The sequence below is a fragment of the Sceloporus occidentalis genome, unplaced genomic scaffold (genome assembly GCF_023333645.1).
Source record: "Sceloporus occidentalis isolate IW3139 unplaced genomic scaffold, rSceOcc1.0.p SCAF_7, whole genome shotgun sequence".
Lineage (NCBI taxonomy): Eukaryota > Metazoa > Chordata > Lepidosauria > Squamata > Phrynosomatidae > Sceloporus > Sceloporus occidentalis.
The window spans coordinates 69021473-69047863 of NW_028316987.1; the positions used below are offsets into that span (position 1 = coordinate 69021473).

Genomic DNA, 26391 nt, shown 5'->3' on the forward strand with positions numbered 1-26391 from the left:
CCTACTAAACAAAAAGAGCAGTTCCTGTGGCTACAATGGAAAGATTTTTACATTTCTGGAGAAAGATTAACATTACGTTGCATCTCCAGAAATATTTTTAAATATAAAATTCTATACAACTTTCCCTAATTCAGTTTTGGACATGAGAGTGAAAAGAAGCATCATGACTAGGATTTAAAGCCATCATGTGAAAAGCAGCTTTTATGCTTCAGTATTTCAATCATTAAAGCATTTACCAACAGATAATTACCATTTATGGCATGCATGAGTCTACCTCACCTGCTCCTGAAGCCTCTTTTCCATATGACCCAATAGTATCGTTACATCCTTAATGCCCACTTCAGCCAATTCAGTTTGAAATGCTGCTAGAAGAACATCCTTTTCTTTCTGGAAGACTTGTTGAATGGCAAATATAAGTTCTGTCCGCCAGTCTGAGACATCTTCCGAAGATTCAGATCCTGCAATAAACTATAATGCCACAAAATACAGATACTGTACATTTTTGAGGGACATGGAAGGGCAAACAGGCATACCTCAGTTAACAAACCCCCTGACAGAGAAGCTCAAAATTGCTAAGACTGCTAAGCAGTCAAAAAAGTAATGCCAATCTCTCACTTGTTTTCAGGATGACTGAATTCTATATTGCATTAAATCATTCTTGGCTCTCATTTTAAAATTTCATTAAAATAGTAATGAATGGCCACAGTCTCAAGAATGGTTTTACTACTTCAATATGGTTGGCCAATCTTCACTTCTTGGTTTGCATGGCATTTTTGCCTTTAATCTCTTCAAGGCTTCTTATTAAACAGTAGTGCTTTTAAGAAACCCTGCTTGTGAAATGGCAGACATGGCAAGTGAGAACCAACTGCATACGATTCAGAGTTCAAACTTATTTGCAGTAAATTTGCAACTCTTCATAGATTTCTTCTACTGGAAAGTATAAATGGAATATTTCACATACAAAGTATGAGGAAAGTGTCGTAATGTTGATTGATACAGACTACAACATCTGAGTAATTTTGTAACTATATTTACCTCAGTTTCCCTGTGAATCCGCATTTTGGCAATCAAATCCTTCAAAGATGCAATAGTGCTCAAGCAAGCCTTACGTTCTTCAAGCCATGAATCAAGCCCTTGTTTATGAAAGTGTATATCACTTTCACTATAAGGAAATTCAGTGAGAGACAGCACTTGCACACCTTCTTGATGTATTGCTCTTAATAATCCCTATTAAAAAAAATGGCTGTTATAGAATTACACCTTCTGTTGTTTACTTTTCAAAGCACATCCTGTTGAAGATCTCCAATACAAATTCACAATGTAAACATAAGCAGACTATAAGCCTGTACATATCTTGGACTCAGGCTCAAACCTTTTCTTTTCCCCACTCTTTTTAGGCCTGCAAAGAGGACACTGAAAGCTTTAACTCCATTTTTAAACAATGTTGTGAAGTTGGAGGAGAACAAAAACAGTTTGGCCATTAAGGGATAGTCATGGCTTTATCTCGTTGTGGGGTGACTAATAATAGATATGGAACTAGTCAGCAGAAAGAAATGAAAAAAAGGGTATTATATGAGTTCATGGAAAGTTTGGGAAAGGATGCAAACGTAATGGGCATCAAGTAGGCTGGCAGCATGGAATGGCCTCTGGCCGCTTCAACCCCGATTGTTCCCCATTTGGTGTGGGACTGTGGTGTCCTGAGACCAGCCATCACCACAGTTCTGAATGGGCTGCTTGCAAGGAGTGCTTTTTTGCGCTCCTTTTGTCAGCGGCCCTGGGCTGCTTTAGGCAGTTGCAGTGCAGCTTCTGTCCAATCTGGTATCATCTGTATGCCACACCCCCAGTGTATGTTTCAGGGCCTAAGTGACAGGATGAACAGGGTGAACCAGTCTGGCAATTTATTAAGTTTAAAAAGAAACTTTTAAAAAAAGATTTTTTTTCATTTTGGCATTTTCCCACCATCTGAGTATGTTTTGTGTTGGGTCTAATCAGGTACTACCATGGTCCAATAGATACATAGATGCTTGAAAGCCACCTTCTTTCCCTTGAGACAATCCTTTTGTGGGTTCTAGGGAAGGGTTAAGGTGGGTAAGGAAAGAGGTAATTTGGGATGCTAGCATACCACTGTTTCCTTTCCTGTGCACACCAGTGTAGTGCAAAATATTGTTCTTGCTATAAACAAGGGGGAAACTGGCTTATGAAAGAATACATATTATGTATGTCGGTGGCTTAGTAGTTAAGATGCCATTTCTGCTGATCGGAAGGTTGGCAGTTCAAGGCCCAAGTGCTGCATGATGGGGTGAGCTGCTGTCACTTAGGAGCATTGGATGTATAATTTAACAAATTTAAACAAATGGCAAGTTTTTACCTTGATTTTCTTTGGAAGAAAATCTGTTGAAGGTTCACCTTCATCTCCTGCTCCTTCTGATACAGTGTCTGATCCTTGGGTTGGTGCATGATATGCTCCCTGACTCCAATCTGAGCTAGAATCTAAAGATATTACAAAATTTTAGAAAGATGCAGAAATAAATTGCAGCAACACTACTGTTAAAATTGGTGGAATCTAAACATTTACACACATAAATGCAAACAGCTCAAACATACACAAACCAATATCAATAAGTGCCTGTAGTTTTCGATTCACAGCCTCTATGAAAAAACTTGTTTGAAAGTCAGATACAATAGGCTAGGCCACCTTAATAAGGTCATCCCAACGTATGTGGGTGTCAGAAAAGGCTGTGTATTAGCTTCTCTTAGTTTAATACCTAGACCAGTGATGGAGAACTCAAAGGCATTCCTGCATCACGTTACCTAGTGCCGGGGTAGGTGGATGTGGTGGAACTTCTGGGGGTGGGAATTCTGAGGGTGGAAGTTCTGCCTTCTGGGGGGGACTTCCAGGGGGCGGGACTTCCTTAGAGACAGCTAAAGGCTTGGGAGGGCAGGGGGAAGAGGAGGAAAGTGCATGTGCCTGTTCCTACTCTTTACCTACCTTCCTGGGCCTTTAGCTGTCTCCGGAGAGGAAGATAGCGACAAGGAAAGATGGGGGGAGAAGAGGAGGAACAGATGTGCAACTGTTCCTCCTCTTCCCCCACCCTTCCATCTCCCCGCGTGACACAGGTTTGCCACCACAGACCTAGATTAACTCTCTGGTTAAAAGAGGAAATTCATCAGCATATTATAGACAATGTGTTGCAACAACATATAAGTGCAGCCACTGCATACCCTTGATTTTAGAGACAGTGGTCATGCTTGTCTGTTAGCTAGCCATTTGAATATTTTAACCTGTTCAAAATATAAGAAAGCATTCACCCTAGCAAAATTTAATGTGTTACCCTCAGCTTTATTAGAAGGGAGATAAAATAATGTCCCTTATGATGCACGTTTGTGCCCCAGTGAGGTTGGCACAGTGGAGACAGTAGTACACGTATTGTTATATCAGTGTCCACTAGTAACAATTCAAGTGGCCAGCTTTCGTACAGCAGCAATGGTCTGTCAGAGTAAAATGGTATTATAAAATTTTATAATGATTAATTTAAATTTTAAATTTTTAATGTGCAAAGTTCATATTTTAATTCTCAGTTAATAATATCCACTTTTTATCTGATGTTAATTTGATTTGATTTGTTTTATCTGTATGTCTGATGTTTATCTGTATGTCGTATTGTGGATTGTAAATAAATAAATAAATAAATAAATAAATAAATAAATAAATAAATAAATAAATAAATCTATCTTACCACTAGAACATCCATCTCTGGCATTAGAAGCTGTAGATAGTGTGACACCAGGGATCCCCTAAAATTGGGGGGGGGGGGGGAGAGGGAAATAACATTTAAAGGTTAAATATACATGCCTGTACTACAGGACTGATGTGAGGACAATTGTTTTCAAAAACACCATGGGTATCTGTTTCTAAAAGCTGTATCTGCCATAAAAGGAACTCTGCTTATTAGCTTCCGGGAACAGTATAAGGTGTTGCTCATTACCTATAAAGCCCTACATGGCTTGGGTCCCGCTTACCTGAGGGAACGCCTCCTCCCATACAATCCTTCCCGCACTCTCAGGTCCTCTGGGAAGAATCTCTTGCAGTCTAAGAAAACGAGACTGGTAACGACTTCCCAAAGGACGTTTTCTGTTGCCGCTCCAAAAGTCTGGAATGACCTGACAGAGGAGATCCACCATATAACGGATATCTTCCGGCAGGCCTTCCCTAATTGACCTCCTTGGAATGCTTACTCCCAGTTGCATAGCAGTTCCCACCCGACTGTGATCATGATTGATTCTGTTACTATTTTATTGGGAGCATTTTACTGGGAATTGTTTTAATGCTACTCTAGGGTGGGAGGGAGAGAGGAAATTGAAATTTGATATGTTTTGTTTTGACTTGTGGCTTGCTGTGCAGTATTTTATTTCAAAGCCTGAAATGATGTTGTTGATACCTGCCTCGATCCAATATAGGGATATAAATAAATATTATTATTATTATTATTAGTAGTAGTAGTAGTAGTAGTAATTATGGAAGTATTTGGCAAAAAGGTTTGGCATTCATTCCACTGGATCACTAGACTGTGCTGGATGTTGGAAGTACCATCTAGGAATATGTCCCAAAGTCCATGATTCTGGTGCAGTGCCTCAATGGCAAACCTTCAGTATTGGGGGGACCAAAAAGAAAAGATAAGACAAGACAAGACAAGAAGGAAGAAAAATCCAACAACTTCAAAACCTAAGTGAAAAATGAAGCATTTAGAAAATTATGCAGTACGCACCTCTTTATTTCTCAGGGCTTCTATGATATCCTTCAAAGCATTACATTCCTCAGTTAATTCTTGTACTACAATGAGCTGTTCTCTTTTCTGTGCTTCTGATTCTGAGATATGCCGTGTCTCCATATCCATTATTTCAGCAGCATGGAGTTCTTGCATTTGATCAATTTTTTCACTGAATTCTCTTATTATTTCTGCAAGTTCTTCTGAAGAGCATCCATTCTGTAAATCAATCTGGATTCCTTCATTTTTAACAAGGAGCTCTGATGTTTGGTTACAGCTGTGATTGTGGAGCATTTTCTCAGTCTGACATGATGTGTTTGTTGTATTGGTACACATTCTATCTGACTTTTCAAAGTTCTTTTCCTTTCTCATGTGATCTTCAATTTTCTCTTCTGCTTGAGCTAGTTTATCTTTGGTTTGCCTCAGCTCTTCTTGAAGATAAAGGAGACTTGATTCTTTTACCTGTGAACAAATCAGAATTTCAGGTTTTTCAACCCTCTTTTTCACAGCGTTTTAGGTCAGGGTGGGTAATTTTCAGGTGTTTTATCTCATTTGCAGCTTCCTTTCAATTGATTTAGACCCATCTGGATTTTCCTCCCAAAAGCAAGATGAACTTTCACTTTCTCTTTTGAAAATTCCTAAGTAGACCTAAAATATGATTGGAGAGGATGGGATGAAATGGCCAATTATACTTGCTGTAATCATTCCTGGCCATTTTTGGCAGAAACAAATACAGGGCCACTTAGGAAGAGGAGAATGGAAGGGATCTGACAATGTGGAGAGTTCAGGTGAAACTGTTATTTTGTTTGAGACTGAGGTGTTGCCATGTATTATGTGTGGAACCAGAATGACACTAGATGCTTATTTTATCAATTACAATAAATCTTCACTATTTATCTTTTATTTTTATTTTCTAGATGTTTTAACTTAATAATTTGAGGACTGGTCACACTTCACCATACTGAACCCAATAACCAACATATCCACTTGGCCAATCTGGTGACCTCTTTGAGGTCAAGTACCAGATCCAAGGAGGGATTCTGAGGTTAAAAGAGCAAGGTGAGTAATATGATCCCCAAGGTTTGAACTGCAGGGCCACCCTGAATAATGGATCTATCAGTTACCTTACTAGATTTTACATGAAGGATGTCACATACTCTCTCTCTCCTATTCATTTGCTTCCTCTCTTGGATGTCTGCTTGTGTTCAACAGCTTAGCAGTAAGACATAAACAAAGCTATTTGTCCTCTTAAAACCTAAGAAAGTTTTTATCAACATAACCTTTTGTTTAAGTACAGCCTCATTCATCTGACTGAACTACAGATCACAAAAGCTTATGCTTTTTTAAAAACTTTAAGATACCACAGGAGTCTCTGTAGTTTCAAAATATTGGGTTCATGTTCATAATTTGGTAATGTCTTTTTCTAGAAAAATGCATGAACAGAAGAGGAATCCTTAAATGTTTCAGAAAAGAAATCCACTTCCATTTATAGTGTATGTTCAATAATGACAGAATAATTTGCAACAAAAGCTTTAATGATACAGTGGAATCTCGCCTTACGCGGTGGATCCATTCCGGACCCCCTTGCGCAAGGCAAATTCCGCCTATGCTTGAGCCCCATTCAAGTGAATGGGGCTTGTGTGTGCGGCGGCGTGCGCCACAGGCGGATCCCCATTTATCTGAATGGGATGTGGCGCCCCGCGCAGCTTGAGCACGTATGCTCAAAGCCGCGTATAACGCGGGCGCACTGTATTACAATCTTCACGTCATAGCAAGTGTACTGAAAATTTGAAGTATCAGCTCTATATTGAATAAATTAAGATAGCATAGTAACACAAAACCTAGCTAAGTGATATCTTTTTTATCAACTGAGAGTCTTACCAGAAAAACAATTCTTTAATTAATACATTTATGTGCCATGCCTCAGCCAAATGATTCCACATCATTTATGAAACACTTAATTTAAGCATTCTTTCATGCAAAATGAAATAGATATTTAGCTCTTACTGTTAACTGCTCTTTCAGTTTATCTGCCTTTTCTTTGTAATTATTTAGCTCTTCCTTGGCAGCAGCACACTCAGCTCTGACCTGCTCTAGTTCAGGATCAGCAATCAGTATATTTCTTTCTTTGTTTTCACTCAGTTTTGCCTCCACCTGCACATCAACACAAAAAAGTGTAACTATAAAGACAGTTATTATGACCCAGAAAAACTATTGACCAGTTGTGTGTACCCCACACCCCCAAGCCAGCTGGAAGATGATGTTCACGCCAGTTTGTTCCAGCCCTAAGTCCAGTTTTTAATCTCTCAATAGCCAATAACACGACATCTACTCAAAATAACTGCTTTGTTTATTAAGGCATCCTTCTGCTAAAAGACAATAGATTGCCTGTAGACTACCAGACTCCTCACCCTATTCCCAAGGTCTACATTAGTGGGGCCACAATACAAAATAGCCAAATAATATTATGTTGACTAAAAGAAGATAATGTTTGCATTTCCACCAGAATTCAAAGCCTGAAATGATGCAAACTATTAAGACAAGCACTGAAAAACAAACCAACACACATATGAGGAAGACTAAATCTATGAAAGCTCATGCTACAATTTCTTTCACACAGTCAAGCATCAAAGGTGCTGCAAGTTCTCTTTGCATACTGGAAAAATTGGCTTGAGAAGAGCATTAAGTACTGGTATTTGGATAACATACCAAATAAAATGATCACTTTACATGTTCAAAACAGGATAATACAGAAGTCAGTCTCTGTGCCTTAGAGTGCTTATTTTGTGTATACTAAGATGAGCCTTGTCAACAGCTGCAGCTGTTTTTTGGACTGCATCAGAAGCTACTCTAGAGGTTTAAAAGGTCCACAAGTTTTCAGCAGCAACCTATAAGGGGCACAGCGGCTATGGGATAAAAGGAGGCTGTTGAATCTCTAGTGGAAGTGTTAAAGTTTAGTATATGGTCTTTTGGAAACTGTCCTGAGCTATCATAAAAATGGATTAGGAACCCTTTAGAATTTATTGAGGCAGACTGATAAGAAGAAGCTGTTGCCTAAAGACTAATAAAACTCATTAAAACTATAAAATATTTCTTCTTAACTGAGAATCACACAAGGTTCCTTCAAATCTACTCCTTTATGTGGAGGAGACTTAGGCTGTAATTCTATATACGCTTTCCTGAAAGCAAGTCTTATTAAATTCAATGGGACTTATGTCTTGAGTCAGATTGCATAACACAGAACTGTTAAAAGAAATCTTGAAGATACATTAAATTTTTGACCATTTCCACTCTCTGTGTGTGGCATTTTTCATTATGAATAGGCCCATTTCCCCCATTTTATAAAAAGCACCCTAATCCTATTAAAATAAGGTAAATTAGGACAACACACCTGAGGACTTTTTATTTTTCCTTCCTTGGAACTTTGTGCTTTCTCCTTTTTGTAGTTTTCTTCTACTTCGGCTAGAAGGTGCTGAAGTTCAGTAAGTCTTTCTTCCTTTTCATTTGCTTCCTTCTGGACAATTTCCACTTTTGATTTTTCTAGCTGCAGGTTAATCTGTGCACTTGTCAATTCCCTCTCCATCTCTGACAGTTTCTCCAACAACTCTGATAATTTAGATGTTGCATTTTCTCCAGCTAAGATATTAACTTTCCCTGACTGAATAGGTCTTACAGCTTCCTCAGCAGCTCCTGAAACCTGGGTTACAAGAGCTGCAGCAACATTTTGCTCAAGTGTTTCTTCAAGCTCTTTTATTTTCTGTTTAAACATTTCTGACTCAGCTTGAGCTTGCACTTTTAAATCCTTAAACTGACTGTAACAATACGTTAGCTCTGACTCCTTCTCCTCAAGAGATTTTTGAAGCTGGTGCAACTTTGTATCTGCACTGCTAGAAGCCTCTCTAACATTTTCACCCACAAACTGATGTGGGTTTTCATTTTTTAAAATGCTTTCTTTGTTCTGATTTACAACTCCTGCATTTTCAACTTCTTCTTTAATCTTTGATTCTGAAACATCACTATTCATATGTATATGTTTACATCTTTCTTCCATTCTTTCATGCTTCTTCCTAAGTCCATCCAATTCTTTCTCTAATGTGTTAATTTTTAATTTTGTTTCCTTAAGTTCATTCTTAGCAAGAGATAACTCTACATCATAATTTTCCACTTGCTTCATCAAAGCTTCTTTTTCTGACAACACAGCATCAAGTTGATGTTTCAAGTTATCTGCATCCTCCTGAGTTGATGAAAAGTCCAGAATCTTGTGCCCAATATTTGCCAGTTCCTTCTGGAGTGTTTCAATAACTTCATTCAGAGCCTCAATTTCCCGCTCACTGTTTTGCTTTACACGTTCTTGGTCACTCTGTAAATACTCTATTTGGGCCTCTAGTTCTGTTATGTGCTCATTTTTCCCCTCAATCACCTAAGCAATCAAAGAAATAAACATACTTAGTTTTAGAAAGAGACAGTTCTGCAATAACTAATTTAAACCAACTATCCCTTAAATTATCAAAATATTTTCCTTAAAACTGCACATTTAAAAATAATTAACTCCCAGTCAATTCCATCTTCACAAATGTTTGGGAGAAACAAATTTCAGAATGTCTGTAGAAGCCTTCTCTGTACTTTCTCTGTTTCTGCATTTAGTGTTCATACATTTTAGTTTATACAGTTATGTTTTCTATCCAAAGCAGATGATGATTCAAACTGTATAAATGGTTATTCTGAAAAGCCACACAAAAGGGACTTTTCAGGAGGAAAACTGGAGCACTAACAAATATTTGGTGCCCAACATGTGTTCATTAAAATGCGTTTTCAATGCTAAAGCCATCACTGGATGCCACAAAACATATACACTTGAGCCTCGCCTTACGTGGGGGATCCGTTCTGGACCCCCTTGCGTATGGCAAATTTCGCCTATGCTTGAGCCCCATTCAAATGAATGGGGCTCGTGCGCATGCCATGGGCGCTCGCCCCATTCATTCAAATGGGACACACCGTCCCTTGTGCCCCGCGTGCTCTCCGCAGCTTGAGCGCATATAACGCGGGTGCACTCTATGAGAATGTAAAAGTCACAGTGCAAAAATGGAAAGGATAACACACAGAACTAGATAGAGCACACTGTATAGTGCAGTGTTCAATTATGTCACCAGATATAAAGACATAATCTGTAAAAAATACAATCTGTGTAATCCTAATTTCTAATTTTTTTTATTAGAACTACTCCTTTACCTGAATGTATTTATTTCCTTCTAAATACTGAACCCCCATTGGGACATTCATCATTTATTGAAAAATGTTAAAAAACAAACAAATATGTTCCTCATAACTCATGTCCCACAAAAAACTCCTCATAGTCCAAACATATAACAAAAGAGAGAAAATAAAGATCTTGATTTTACAGAGAAACTTCTACATCTTCCTAAAGAAATTAAGTTTTGCCATTTTCTAGATACTTTAGATAAAAGAACTTGGGAGAAACTATATCTCATAGCTTTTTAAAATGGAAACGATATGATTACGAACATGGAAGTATGGTGAAAATATAAAAACTGTTCAAACATCAGAAAAGTGTTCCACAAATGATTATTAAATGAACATTTATAAAACTGTGTAAGTGTGTGAAATGTTCATAAAAACAGAAGATGCTAAAAAAATAATGACGACAACAAAGAAAATCTGAATACATGACAAAAAGATTTCAAGAGATAAGCTTCTACTACAATGAACAATTCAACAGTTAAAAGAAATCCATACTACGAAAGAAAAAAGCTCTAGAGACTAAGGATGTTTTCATACAGGAAAAAGAGATGGGAGCATAGTGAGATATTCCCATCAGTGTTGCATGATCTGGTGAAGCTTTTCAGATGATGTCGCACAATGTCGCAATAATCCCACCATTATCCCTTGAAAAAAGAGGCATTTTCCAGTAATTTTTCATTCACAGGAAAGTCCCATGAATGAAAAATGGCTGGAAAATGCCTCTTTGTTTATGAGATAATGGCGGGATTATTCCGACGTTGCACGATGTCATCTGAAAAGCTTCAGCAATCGTGCGACACTGACGGGAGCAACACACAATGCTCCTGTCTCTTTTGCCCGTATGAAAAAGTCCTAAGTAAGATGACTCAAATGAATCACTCAAGATGTTTAGAGGAAGACAGCAATCTAAATGCTTTATAAACTTTGAAACAATTCTGAATACTAGGAAGAAAAAAGAGAAAGAGAAAGGGAGGAAGGGAGGTAAACAAAAGTACGAAAAAGATTACAGATTGAGAGTAGCTGAAATACTGCCTGATGAAGGTTGGTTTTTAATGGCTTCAAGAATGCATACCTGAATATACATTGATTCAACTCAAGAGGAAAATTATGACTAAAATTGCAAATTATATACCGCTACATGATAATTACAGGCTACAATCAATATATGGGTTTGATTTTTTTTTAAAGATTAAAGATTGCTATGAAATAATAGTAGTATGAAAAGGCTAAGAGAAGGAAAATCTGAATGTAAAAGAAAAAAGATTCAAGAGATAAGATTCTGATACAATGACTGATTTGACATTTAGCAGAAATTCATCTTGAAAGAGGGAAAAGGGTCTAGAGACCAAATTAAATTATTATTATTATTATTAAATAAAATATGAACCTACTTCAGGCATTTATAGAGGAAATTACTAAATAAGTAAGAAATGGTTTATAAACTTCAAGAAAGATTTGGAATGCTAGGAAGAAGAAGTAGAAATGGAAAGAGGAACAGAGATAGGATTACTGGTGCATATAAACTGAGAACATCTGAAATACAGATGTCAAATAGAAGATGGAATCTATAATGATTTCAAGAATGTAAACCGGGATGCACATTGATTTGATCCTAGAGAGGCCTTAAACCTAAATTACATGCCACTACCTAGAAATTACAAGTTACAATCAATATAACAGTACCCATGAAAAGTTGGTTTTTAAAATACTCTCTGTATTTTAAAAGCTACTCTAACCTGTTCACAACATAAATATAAAGTAAGTATTTCATAAAGATTTAAGAAAGCATGTACTTTGTTATCTGTTGCAATTTCAAGTTGCTGCTGAAGTTTTGAAATTTGTTCACTCAGTTCATTTATTTCCTGTTCCTTTTCATGTATAATCTGCACAAATTTTCCAGCAACTGGATGATGACCCTTTATAGAAGTATCTTCAGGATTCTGCATAGCTAGTCCCATTTTTTCCATATCCTCCTATAGACAAAAAAGAGTGGCATAGAATGTAACTTATTGTTCTTCCTTCTCTTCTCTTTACCATGAATAAACATGGTATATTTGGAAACATACTTTCCCAAAAGATATAAAAATTTGGTAAGTCAACACTTATGTACGCTCCATAGACTGAATGGTTTTATTCTCTTTGGGAATAACAATTGGATTTAGGTCTTGACTTTCAGGACATAGTCATTCAAGGGGAGAAGGGAAAAAAAATTCCTTTCCACATAATTACCTTAAATAATTTATTTTCTTGCTCAAGGTCTTGCTGTCGTGTAGTGGATTCTTTTCTCTGGATTTCTAATTGCATATGCAACTGTTGTACTTCTTCATTTTTGTTTTCTAATTCCTCACGGAACTGCTCTAATTGTTCTTCAAGATTTATGATCTGTATTTCCAAAATAAGTGGCAAAGGGATAATTTCTTTTAAACCAGGAAAAAAAAAACACGCCACAATTGTACAGCAGAGTCAGGATCAATATTTAATTTCAGAAACAAGCTTCTATATTTGATTTTAAGAAAATTCACTAAAATTTAGAACCATGACAAAGCATATGGATCCGTTCTATTTCCTCATCCTGAAAATGGCAATGTAGTGGGTGCACACAATGGGAGAGATTATGCCAACACAGGTCAGGAAACAGGAAATTAATATTCAGACATGATGTATCTCTGCCTTTTGGCTAAATCCCAGTGATATTTGCAAGTGCTAGGGAATCTATCTGTTTCTGAGTGATGGATATGATTAGCAAATAAATGGCTCTGATCTACCCAGTGGAGATATACAGGAACAATCAAAAGGGTCAGTTACCTTGTAAATTTCAGCTTAGGGCTCAGAGCTGGCCAGTAGAAAGAAGTCACATTCATACAATGAAGCCAATTGACTATGCTGATCATGGTGCACCTCCATCATATTATGTTGAATTTAATTTTTTTATACAAAAGTATTAAAGTATATTAAAAACTGAAAAGGATACTCCACCTCTTTTTCTTTCCTGTCTACAGCTTCTTGCTCAGCTTGTAGCTGTGCTTCTAGGGGTAATTCCTCCCTTATTGTGGCAGAGCCAAATTGCTTCCTCTCCTCCACCTTGAAAATAAGTATATTAGCTATCATAGGTCTTTAATTCACAATTTTTCAATTAGTAAACAAAACAACGCTCTGTTGATAATAAATTAAAACAATGAATTGCCCACATAAAAATACCTTTTGCAAACTGTCTGCACTGATCATTATAGCTTGTTCCAGTTCTCTGATTCTGCACTCTAACTTTTCAATTTCTTCATTCCGCTCTTGCACATCTCTCTGAAGCTGCTCCTTAGACAGCAAAAGTTCACTGCATTTGTCTGTTTTTTCTTTAAGTTGATTTATCAACTGCTCAACCTGGTGACAATAGGGAGGAACACTATTTCAAGCCCCTTGAAATTTAAATATTAAGAATGACAAATATTTCTGATAAAGGCTTTAGAAGATGTATGCTAACATGGCCATACATTAAAATTAAAATTGGCTATAATGTTTTTCCAGGTTAAATGGTAGAGGAGAAAAGGAAGCATGAGGCAACAAGAAGGAAGTTCCAGTATCTGAAGTACTAAAACAAAAAAAAGCTATTCAGAATAGGGGTCAACAAAATAAAGGTAAGAAAGATGGAAGAATGAGAGTCTACAAGGAAAGGGGGAAAACTAACTGCCACTCTAATTGAAAGGGGTGTTCAGTTTTGAAGCCACCAGAAAGAGGTTCTTGAGAAAGATGTGAACTGGACAGAGAGAGTAAAAAAGAACAAACAAAACATGCAGTGACAGAGAAAATTGTGGACAGCTTACAATATAACTGGCAAATACAGACAAATAGAATTTGAAAGCTCAAATCTGATAAGTTAAGATAGTATTCTGCAAAACACAAATGAAAAATCCCACAAACGAGGGATATGGCAATTGTGCACACTTTTAAAATGCTTAAGTTTTGCAGAGAAGTGCCATAATCTGTACCCGTTACATTTCATGAACTTTTGACTACGCTGTTACCCATGCTGCTCCATATATATTTTGGTATAAATGATAACCCTTAATGACCCCTAGATGAACTCTAACAGCCTGTCAACCACTGCCAGCAAGGCATGAGAACATGTACACACACCCCTGAGGGGCACCCACATCATCATATCTAGAGAGTCGCATAAGAGGATTATCATATGACCAGGAAGAGCAAATGTTTGCCTGAGGCTCTTGCCCCCTCCCAGGGTCTGTTGTCCGAGCAGCTTAAGACCACTAAGACAATCAGACAGGGACATCCAGGTGAAAAGCAAGTAATTAAACACCTTTGTTCTCACCATCAAGCACCTTTGCCAGAGGCAAGATTTTGCCTATAAATATCATCAGATTTGCCTGTTCACTGGGCCAGTCTGGACTTCAGGGGGAAGCTCTGTCCCCTTGAACCCTGACCTGGCTCCTGATTCCTAGCCAGTCATTCCATGGCTGAGCCTCATGCCATCCTCATCATATTCCATTTGGATTCCTGGAGGGAGTCTACATTCTGGTATGTATCACCCCAGTGATGCCTAAAATCCTATTCCATGCTAACCTATGCTTTTCCTGAGCCTTGTATGTGTGTGTGTATGCTAGTGAATAGTATGTGTTTTCCCCCATTATAAATAAATTGGTTATAAATTCTAGAAGTCTGTCTCAGCTCCATTTACTGGAATCCCCTGGTCTACTCCGTATACATATCGGGAGACGATTCTGCAAGGGCCGTCGTAGCAGGCCCTCCTCTTGCAATATTTGAGCTAATAACAATAATAATAAAATTCCCCTAAACAGACCCTTGGCTACACCGCTGCTGGTCCTTTCTACTTCCATGCTACCTGTGTATATATAGGAGAATGCATATGGCTCCAACTATGGATAACACAGTTTGCATTTGATGAAGTGGGTTTAAACTATAAAATATTATGGCTCAATAAAAATATAGGTGCAATGAAATGACAGGTTGCTTACCTTTAATGTGCAATAAAAGGCCAGGCTGCTTACCTGTAACTGTAGCTCTTCAAGTGATCATCTGTGAAGTCATACAATTGTTTTTTACTGCACTTGAGCAGAGCTCAATCAGAACCTTCTAGAATAGCAATAAGATTTTTGGTGTATTGCCACCCACCATCTATCTATCTATCTATCTATCTATCTATCTATCTATCTATCTCCCTGATTCCTGTCTACTTACCTCAGTTCCAACAGATGCTGCATAGCAGCATCCCATGAACCAAAAGGGGAGTGCTGAAAAGGACTGAATGTACTCAGTGGGAGAAGACAGTACCTAGAAGGAAACCTATCAAGGTAAATATCAGAGAATTATCTGTCAGTCTTGGTGCTCAAGGAACGGGGTGATGGCATGTGACATTATGGAGAGGGTTGTGCTGGCAGTGGTTTTTTGCACAGCCACTGTGTCTTAGGAGAGACAGGAGACAGCTGCTCCCCTGGGATATGGGGAATCATCACAGGATTCAAAGCATGAGTAGGGGATGGAGAACGAGGTCATGGCATAGAAGGCGGTTAAGTGTGCGGTCTGGTGAGAAGTCTTCAGACCTGAAAGACATCTAATTCAAGACACAGGAGCACAATGCATGATGTCTAAGCTGGTGTGTGAAACTCTGGGTTGAAAGGAGTGCTTGAACACTACGTGACAGTATAGTATTTCATGGGCTTGAGCATAGTAGTCCCCAAGATCAGTCCATAATAAACATCCTGACAGTGACATAGAGAGTAGTGGGAGAGTTATATTCTGTAAGAATTTCTGTACTGACAGTCCCTCAAATCCCCTTGAAATCTCTACTCGATCCAGGTATCATATCTGGAGTAAGATCTGCCTGACAACTAGGAGAGGGAGAACCAGAAAGAGAAGATGCAGCATAGTGACCAAAACTATAAGGAGGCGGTGACTGAATCTGAGCGGGAGAATCGCCATGATCATGGGAGCCAGGTGAGGAATGCACTGCCCTAACAACAGAATTCTGAGCAGTGGGCGATCTCTGAGAGACCATTAATTTAGGCGAGGACTCTATTATTTTGCTTCCTGAAGCAGAGGCCACTTGGACCAGTTTATTGATTCTGGTTGGAATGTCAAGCCCTGAGGAGCAAGGTTATGAGATGGGATGGATATCATCCTTGGAAGGTTTTGAGGGAGTTGGTATTGAAGTGATCAATGGTTTGGGATAAGCTTCTCTGGAGACCGTTAAGAGCATTTCTCTTCCTCCTCCTCCATATGTCAAGAAGGAGAAGCCAGAACATCTCCATGTTGGAAGGAAGGAGGCAGAGTGGTCTGTTTGTCCCCTCTGTGGACAGCTTTTGAGGTAGAACACTCAATGTTGGTTTTAGCTGACAGGGCCACTTTTCATTTCCCTGTCTCTCGGTTTTGAGCATTTTGGTACCAAGGGTCGATACCAACCGTTTATACTTCAATGGCTGTGAGAAGTCATCGGATTCACCATGCTGCTTAGTCAGTCTTCGGGCCAGAGTGCTAATCAATGAAGGTCTGAGCTGGAGAGACAGTTGCTGATGGAGGATGTGAAGGTTTTAAAGCTTGCTCATATAGAAATGCTCGAAGTCAAGATTCCTGTTTTTTTGTGCCTGAGGCATGAATGCCTTAAAATGGATGTGCATGTTCATACTGCAACCTTCTGCAAGGTGTAACAGGCACTGGGAATGGTCATCATGGCCCGGGAGTTCCACTCCACAGTTGAAAAAGCATTTCAATGATGAAGAGGACATGACTAAGCAGCATCAGTAACAGTTCGAGTCAAACTGAGAAGCGAGAGCTGAAGTCAAACTGTAAAACCAACACAGTCTGTGAGACAAACCAAAAGAATAGTAGTTGAGGAGAAGCCGAAGTCAAAACCAAAAGTAGAGAAATATCAAAGAATCACTACCTAGGGTTCCTGGATGCTGCTAATGCAGTGGGTGAAAAGGAACTGAGGTAAGTGGACAGGAATCAGGGTGGGTGTAGTTACCACCAAAATTGTTGTTACTGCTGTTCTAGAAGGCTCTGATTGGGCTCTGAACAGGCATAGTAAAACACAATTGCATGACTTCACAGAGACCACAAAGAAGAACTCTTTATTTTAATTTTTTTTATTGAAACAGACAACCTTTGGCATCTGTCAAATATTAAAGCCATGTTAACAATATTACACAGAAAAATACTAACCTAATTGAAATAAAGGAAAAAAGAAAAACAACCTTTATCAATGTTTAAAAGCAAGCATATTTACATGTTTGCAAATATTTATTATATTTCTTCTTTCCTTATTCAGTAAGAAATGAATATTTTATTTCAATAACAACAGGGTATTTTATTTATTTGTTTGTTATATTAATTTGTAACATACGTTTTTCCCAAAATTGGAACCCAAAGTGGCTTATAGTCTAAAAACCTACAATTAAAAACATACGAAAGTGACAATTAAAATGGAATTAAACTACTGCCATATTTACTATTAAAAGAACCTTTCCAAATATGTTATCAAGGTGGTCCCCCCCAAATTATAATCCATATTCCCACAGAAGCAATAGCAATAGCAAGTACATTTCTATACCACTTATTGGTGTACTTAAGCACTCCCTAAGTGGTTTACAAATTGTAAGCTAATTGACCCCAACAATCTGGGCACTCATTTTAGTGACCTTGGAAGGATGTAAATCTGAGTCAAGCTTGAGCCCTTTCACTGGTATTGAACTCGCAACCCTATGGTTTATGAATGAGTGGCTGCTCTTCTACAGTGATTCCTCTTCCAGATTTTTGTTTTCATATGTACCTATTAACCATATTCTGTTATTGCAATGAAAACATTTTGGGCACAGTGTGCAAAGCTTTTGCTAACACATTTGCACCAATATGCCAGTAAAAGAATTGCATCAGATCATTTCCCCCAACCATATGAAAATCTACAAACAAAATTAATAGACTACTGGTATGTTAAAATAAAAACAGAAATTACTTAGTATTAACAAAATGAGTGAAAAAAGCATTTTTAATGCAAACCTAAAAAGCAGCGATATAATACAACAGATTATTAAGCAACTTCAGTGTAGGATGGAAAAATAAAACAGATATAGGATGGGGGACACCAGGCTGAACGAGACTACATGTGAAAGGGATCTAGGAGTTCAAGTTGACCACAAGTTGAACATGAGTCAACAGTGTGATGTGGCAGGTAAAAAGGCCAATGCAATTTTAGGCTGCATCAATAAAAGTATAGTGTCTAGATCAAGAGAAGTAATAGTGCCAATATATTCTGCTTTGGTCAGGCCCCACCTGGAATATTGTGTCCAGTTCTGGGCACCACAATTTAAAAAGGAGCGTGTGCAAAGGAGGGTGACTAAAATGGTGAAGGGTCTGGAAACCATGTCCTATGAGGAACGACTTAGGGAGCTGGGGATGTTTAGCCTGGAGAAAAGGAGGTTAAGAGGTGATATGATAGCCCTGTTTAAATACAGTGGACCCTTGTTATACGCTGGGGTTTGGTTCCAAGATCTCCCGTGTATAACAAAATCCGTGTATGCTCAAGTCCCATTACATATAATGACATAGCAAAATGGTGTCCCTTATAAAAAAATGGAAAATCAAGGTAAATTTATACTTTTTTGGAACATTTTCAAACTGTGTATGCTTAAATCCAAATCCGTGTATAAGAAGGGCCGACTGTATTTGAAGGGATGTCATATTGAGCAGGGAGCAGGCTTGTTTTCTGCTGCTCCAGAGACTATGACTGGGAACAATGGATGCAAGCTACAGAAAAAGAGATTCCACCTAAACATTAGGAGGAACTTCCTGACAGTAAGGGCTGTTTGACAGTGGAACCACTCCCTTGGAGTGTGGTGGAGTCTCCTTCCTTGGAGGTCTTTAAGCAGAGGCTGGATGGCCATCTGTCGGGTATGCTTTGATTGAGATTTCCTGCATGGCAGGGGGGTTGGACTGTATGGCCCTGTCTCTTCCAACTCTACGATTCTATGATTCTATACTTCTGAAAGCAGCCATTGTTTCATTAGGTTGCTGCAGAATGGAGCTTTTTATCCATGTCATGTTAGCTTTTCTGGGGTCTCTGGGAACGTCCAAGTGCTGCTAAAATGCCCTGTAAACTTTGTGATGTTTTGTTTCAAACAATACTCTTTGCTACCTCTTGTTCCACTCCACTTTGCAAACTACCTCAGTTTTATTATTTTGAGAAGTGGTTTAACACCCAGTACAGGGTCTGGAAATAGGGGAAAGACCCAATACATGTTAGTGAGAAAGCAACAGTGCTTAGTATATTAACCCTGTTATATGTGGTTACAGAAGAAACTTATTAAAATAATTTGCAGCCCTATCATGTACATTTTTATTCAGAAGCAAGACCCATTTCAACTAAGACAGCTTACTATCAAGTAAATGTGTAAAAGACTGCAGAACATACCTTAATCCAAAGCATATCTTTTTTGGGCTGCTAACCAATTTTAAGCCACAGTTCCCTGGTTCAGAGGCAATAGGGTATTAAATCTTCAAACTGAAGCTGGGGCATAGTAGAATGAATCACAGAATCATAAGAGCTGGAAGTGGCCTCATGGGCCATCAAATCCAACCCCCTGCTCAGTGTAGGATCTCTAGCTAGCAAGCAACTGTCCAACCTCTTTTTGAAGATGTCCAGAGGAGGAGAAGGAAGGGCAATGCAAGAGGCACATGATAGTGCTTGTTTCATAAAGCATACAGTTTATGAAGTCTCCCAGTAGACAATGGACCATTAATTAAGCAGACACAAATCCTCTATGCATAGCCTCCCACCCTGAGGCCTTGCCATTCAACAACAGAACAATACACAGATTAACATATAAACCACTCCTCCCAACCTAGACTCAAACAGTGTGTGTGTGTGTGTGTGTGTGTGTGTGTACACATACATACATATACACATCCCTCTCACTTCCATGCCAGCATTCTCTGAAATTTTCAGCAAAATGTCAGGAATAAATTCTTCTAGAACATGGCCACATAGCCAAAAAACCCACAAAAAACCTTGGATAATTGCTCAAACAATGCATATAATCAAGTTTTATTTTTGTAACATTGTCATCAATTTAAAAATGTATGTACAAAACAATTTTTAAAAAACTCTTTATCTTACCTCTCGATTCTGGTGATCATTGACGGGCTGAAATCTTTGGGGAATCTTAATTTGCTGCTCCAGTTTCTGTATCTCTTGCTGGAATACATCTCTCTCATGCTCTCTATCAATTGCCTGCTCCTGTAATGTAAACCATTATATTTTTTATGGCAAAATAAACATCAGAATTAATATATGGCCCTTGCTTTAGCTTATTTGTTATTGACACAAGTAGTAGTCACTAGTATTTCAAATCCATATTATTAGAGATTGGATTATTTTCATCTAACAATGTAATACAAAACCACATTTGCACAGCACTTTAGCTGTAATGTGCACCAGCTGCCTGCAGCATTGTCAGAAATATCACTGGCTACCTCGTTTGGGACTACTGGAATGTGACACTGGGGAAAAGAAAGCAGACTGATCGTTGACACACCATTCCTTGTCTGTACATTTATGGCAGAATCAATGTTAATACATTTTTATTTGTAGCATAGTGCACTGTAAAGAGACAATGTAGAAAATAAAGGTTGTAAATGTCTCGCAGAACTGCACAGTTATCTAGTACTTTTATATTGTGCAGGTGGTTTACAGTCCAACCAGAATTTCTGGTTGTACTACAACAGCCCATTCAGATTAGTCTTCAAAAATCAAATCTGCATCAGTAAACAGACAAATGCCATAGACAACTTTACACCAAAATAAAGAATTCTTATTATTCATTGTGTCAGAAAACATTACATCTCTATAATATTACCAATTAATCTCTTCTCTTGCTTTATATCAAGGGAAATGTTGTTCTCTCTTCAAATACCTTGAGAGCCTTTTAATAGGCATTTGTGTATTTTATAATTTGAATCTGTCACATCTTAAAGTCAGCAGAGTAGTGTTTGTCTTTCTCATTCTTTGGAGAATGACTATGTTTTAACGGCACATTTTTTTTAAGTACTCCCTTTTCAGAGTACAGTGTAAACTACAACTTCCCCGCTCTTTTATTTTTTTTAAAAAGCTAATTGATTTGTTACATGTCTCTTACTTACATCTAGAAATTTTTTGGTTTTCTCCAGCTGTTTCTCTAGAGCTTGATTTTGTTGTCTTAGATCCATTAGTTCTGCATTCTTTTCTTGCTCTAGTTCTAAAAACCGGTTGACTTGTTCCTCGATATCAGTTTCCAGTACCTTCACCTGCTTTTGAAGGTAGTCATATTCTTTTTCAGCTTGCTTCTGCACTTCTATTTTTTCCTTCATTAGCTTTTCTGTCTCTGCCAGCAACTCTGTTTTATGAAAAAAACAATTAAACTTTGATACACTTCATTAAGTCTGTCAGATCAAAACCATTCCCAAGACTGTGTTCATGCTACAGTACAACAAAGGATGGAAATAAGTTTGGGTTTTATCAAAATTATGTGGCATCTCTCAGTAAAAAGAAAAAAAAGTTAACATAAAAAATCATACAAAACCCCAGAAGAAAAGACTGAGACCTCTCAGCTTTCTTTACAATACACTGATTTAATTGGTTATTTAGGAATATAGCAACACATCTCATCACCATGAACAGTTTATATAGATTTTAATTAACACTGGGGAGGGTGTATGATGTTATTAAAACCCAACTATCTTCTCATCCAGTAGGACTGATCCAAGTCAACACAGATTTTCCAGCAAGTGCAACATACAACATTTTAATGTAGAAATACTACAGACATTCTCCTGGTGAGTTACAATGAAAAAAAAAGAGGGATTTTCTGCAGCTGGGTTCTTCTTGCAGGTAATAACCCTGTCACTGTTTTTCATAGTTTATAGAAAGTGCCCGAGACCATAGGAGAGTGGCAGCTGCTGCAGCAGATAGCACCATGCCACTCCACTAAGACTGCCACTCCTGTAAGACTGCATGTTTATGTTCATATTTAACGGAAGCTGAGGCTTCATAGCTGGACAGCATGGACTCTCCACATGTGATGAGCACGTATAATATGCTTTGTTAATATAAAGCAGGAGAGGGGGAAAGTGTACTGTATGGACTATATATAGGCCTTGGAAACCTGTTTTGAAGTTCCCAGTGACCCATGAAACCCAGACACAACCCTCCCCCCCCCCCCCCAAATTTTGAAAAACCTTTTGGCTGAAAAAATGGCTCATGTATATAGTCACCCAAATTGCCATAAAAACATGGTAATTTGGTTCCCCTTCCAAATCCAAGATAAGCCATATTTTAGCTGATTCCAAGACCCAGAAGTGATGTGTCATCACTTCTGGTTGTGCCAGGAGTAGCCATGTGGCTTTTGTAGGGTGAAATGGTATCCATTCCTTCCACTGTGGCTCACCCCTAGTATAAAGGATATCAATGCTGCAATCACAGTCCCCTGCTGATTTTGAAGTAGGCTTATTACAAATAAATATATGGTTCAGGATTTTTGTCAAATAAATCAAAGAAAGAAAAGTCACCAGACAATGACCATTATTGTTACTTTTTTGCACTATACAATACAGATCTTTGAGTACCATCATCTTACATCATCCTTGCTTCCTTAATCATTTTACGTCAATACAGAAATCATATTTGGCAAGTATATTATCAACTGATCTATTTGTAGTTAAAACCAAACCCTAAACTCAAAAATCATTGAGTGACTAAGATGATGGTTATTTAATGAATCTGCTTTTTAAAAAAAGAACTTACAAATGCATTGAACATAGAGATTGTGAGCAATTGTTATTTAAAAGGACACTGTGGGCATGAAATACAGTATGAAAGCTGCAGGCCAGTTAAAGATAATGTCAGTAAGCAGAAAGCCCAAAGAGAGACCATGATTAATAAGTGTCAGTAGTTGTTAAATCTGCCACCCAATGAAAGATTGGCCATGCAATATACGAACACACCTGCTTGGGAAGCTGCATCGACTGCAGCATCTACTAGGCCTAGGAGAACAGAAAAAAACAAGAAGCAAAAGTAATTCACATGCCATCTATAGTTTTACTCAAGGTGCAATACTGTATGAGGAAAATGAAGCTGAAGACAGAATGTGGAGGTCAATGAAAATGCCTGATGATGTAAGAAATGTATCATTAATTTGTTAAGTACAAGAGTTTAGCATTTTCTTACTATCTCAATGTGGAACACTTTTATTTTCTAGAAAGTCTTATGAACAGCCAACTCACATCACATCTGTTCCAGTAGGCATTCAGAATGATAACCTGATGTTAAACTTATTGGTTACAAGAACAGTGCAAAAGAGAAAACACAGTATCAACAGCTCTAAATACTATGCTTTTAAAAGAGTAATGAATTGCTAATAGCTACCTCTTTAACTGTTGCTGCTTTGTTCACATTAAAAATTATATTTCACATACAGGTGAAAGCATATTCCTCTTTAAGTTTCTTTAGAATATAATTTTACCCACATTACCAAAGCATTTAAAAAAGATGTTTTGCACTGAATACAGGATTAAATAATGAATTGTTTTATAAAGGCAAATATTGGTTGAACAAACACTTATTCACATTAAACAAGCTTTGTATATTGTTTCTATAAACTACCCAGCAAAAGGTCAACACTACATAACAGAATAAAATACAGATTTTGTTTCCTGAGCACAGTGTATTTGGGCAAGGGGTGGCTCCCCTATGAATTCACTAGTAGATTATGAGCAAACACCATCATGTAGGCTAGTCTATTTCACATAATTATTATAAGGCAAAATGTTGTTCTGAGCATTCTGATGGATAGAGCCACAGACATAACTAATATATTACACCAGAATCCACTTTAAGTATTTAAGGGCCTCAATAAACCACCCCTTTGGAGATGCCTGCAGCTGCCCTTTCCTTGTTGTATCGGGGCTGTGGCAACTAAACGCCGCAGCCCCGATCTGGACTTTCCACAGCGCAAAAAGAAGCCACAAAAAGTGGCTCCTTTTTGCGTTGAGGAAAGAGCACCTTAGCCGCTGTGGCAACAGAAGTTCTCCGCTTCTTTGGCACAGCGCATGTAAACGCTGCGCCGAAGATGCAGCGTGACGCCGCCCGTCATCTGGTCAGGCAGGTGACATGAGGGTGGTGTGGGGGCGGCCAGTTGCCACACCCCCACTCTGGCTCTTTATTCCAATCTGTAGAGGCTCTTCATGACAAGCAAATGTTGGCCAGAGTGTCACACAAGAATTTGTTGTATTAAATGGGCTGTTTTCTAATCGTTTAAAAATCTGTGCTTCCAATGACCAGCATTGCTGTCATTTCTTGAAACCAATTTTAAGAAAAAGATGAGATATAAATCCAATAAATAAATTCTAATGGGTTAAGATGTACACAGGTACTGATAACCCCCAATAGGTAAATTGCATAACACCCTCTATAAAGTAACCTTGTGCATCTATAGACCTACAGGGATGGGTTTCATGCACCTCTTCAACTGTTGTTGGAGTGCAAGTTCCAGCAGCCATAGCCAGCAGAGCAAATGGTGGGGAATGTTGGGACGTGTAACTGAGTAACAGCTGGAGGGATATATGATTCCCACCCAATCTAAAATGTAATTAGCGCTCCTTTCTGGATTAGAGAAGGATCAAATAATTTGGCTATGACAAAAGACTTTACTTTGAAGTTTCAGTCTGGTATTCAAGTCTTCAGTTATAGAAGGGATATATGCCATGCTGTGTCTTGCTGCCCAAGATACAGTGATGACTGCTGAGTACTACCATAACTTTCTGCTATGGCTTCATTTATCACCATGTGAGTTATAAGTAACTTCACTTGCCATTAATTCTAAGCATATTGAGTTAGAAACCATGTAGTACTTGTGTATCTTAGTAGACCTAACATTCTAGTTACCTTAAATAAAGCAACCATATCTCTTTCTATGTTGATACCTTTACCTTTTAACCAAGTTATCAGAAACAGACAAAAATCTACCTACGGAAAGAGTTGGGTGGTCAGAGGTTGCCAGCAGCCAGAGATCTGACTCTGAGATCTTAACCTAAGATACCCTGGATATCTCAACTGAACCATTAACTACTGAGAGGAAGAATGAGATTTTTCTACCAATGAAATGTAGCAGTTACCTTTTTTAGAAGTATATTTATAATGGATTCAGCCCTATCAATAAAATCTGCATTCAGTATGGAGAGATGCCCCAAAATAAGGCCAGCATTCCTACTGTTCATTCTGCAGGCAAAAATCTTAGTGAGTCAATTCCAGGAACAATATTTAGGACTCAAGCCCAGCCAGGCAAGGAATGTGTTACCATGGGTTACCCAAATAAGTAAGCTGTTGTCTTTCACATTATTTAGAGCATGATATGAAAAATAAAGTAAAGGTTAGTTAGTGGATCCTAATTCCACTATACATGACTACCCTATCTTTTCCACTATATGATAGTGGTGAAGTTATCTGGAGTACTGCAGGTGCTCTGTTTATGGAAAGTGTTTTGTTTAAAGTCACTCTGCTCCACAAGCAAGGAGCAATTAGCATGGTGCAACAATTCTCTACATGTGGTACAGTATAAAAAACAGTGTTACAGAAGGCAAATTATCTAGTGTTTCTTTCTCCTCTCCCACCTCTACATTTTAACAAAAATACAGGCATTAGTAACTGGTAAACCCAGTCAACATATCTGAAAGATTGCGAGTAATACATACGTTGTTCTACTGGTCCTGCATCAGCTTTCATAGCATCCTTTTGTCTGAAGAATAACTCTTTCTCTTCTTGAAGCTGTTGTCTCTCAGCCTCTAGTTCCTGTAATTTGTTACCTGTACACAGAAGCTCTTGCTCTAGATGGTCTATTGCATCTGTTTTATCCTGGATTTGCTTTTCCAGAAGTGATTTTTCATCTGCATAGCCATCAATAAGATCTATCAGAAGAAAATAAATGCTAAAAACCAAAAATTTCAAGTATATATTTCAAATGTACAGCAGAAACAAATGTTCAAAAACCTTTTTGCAAGTATGACTCGACTAACAAATGCAGTATGAAATTTTGAGTTGAAAAACATTTTCCCCAACCTAAACAACTCAAACATTAATGTTTTTATCTTCAATTTTAGTGTTGCTTAAAGAAGAACTATATACCTTGACTTACATGTCTGAAACAAAATTATTAGGGTGGGTTGAGTTTATGATGTTCATGTGAAATAGTCTCCCTCCCTCGCTCTCACACACAATTATTGGAGCAATAGCAATAGCAAATACATTTCTATACCACTTATCAGTGCACTTAAGCACACCTTAAGTGGTTTACAATGTGTAAGCTAATTACCCCCA

General features: G+C 38.1%; 1 protein-coding gene across 11 annotated transcripts in view; it reads right to left on the reverse strand.

Moving 5' to 3' along the window:
• Positions 1 to 26391, reverse strand: part of AKAP9 (A-kinase anchoring protein 9) — a 128166-nt gene that overhangs the window by 17533 nt on the left and 84242 nt on the right. For 7 of the 11 annotated variants that reach the window (XM_089533251.1, XM_089533248.1, XM_089533249.1 and 4 more), the window contains 15 exons: positions 25770 to 25982; positions 23025 to 23063; positions 21186 to 21418; positions 20164 to 20283; positions 13224 to 13400; positions 13002 to 13106; positions 12255 to 12407; positions 11819 to 11998; positions 8158 to 9186; positions 6774 to 6920; positions 4767 to 5228; positions 3738 to 3795; positions 2369 to 2490; positions 1036 to 1227; positions 280 to 468 (listed from right to left, as the gene is read on the reverse strand). In XM_089533251.1, the coding sequence (XP_089389377.1) occupies positions 280 to 468; positions 1036 to 1227; positions 2369 to 2490; positions 3738 to 3795; positions 4767 to 5228; positions 6774 to 6920; positions 8158 to 9186; positions 11819 to 11998; positions 12255 to 12407; positions 13002 to 13106; positions 13224 to 13400; positions 20164 to 20283; positions 21186 to 21418; positions 23025 to 23063; positions 25770 to 25982 (3419 nt within the window). The remainder of the gene's footprint in view (positions 1 to 279; positions 469 to 1035; positions 1228 to 2368; positions 2491 to 3737; positions 3796 to 4766; positions 5229 to 6773; positions 6921 to 8157; positions 9187 to 11818; positions 11999 to 12254; positions 12408 to 13001; positions 13107 to 13223; positions 13401 to 20163; positions 20284 to 21185; positions 21419 to 23024; positions 23064 to 25769; positions 25983 to 26391) is intronic. The other 4 variants (XM_089533245.1, XM_089533247.1, XM_089533250.1 and 1 more) reach the window with 4 other exon arrangements.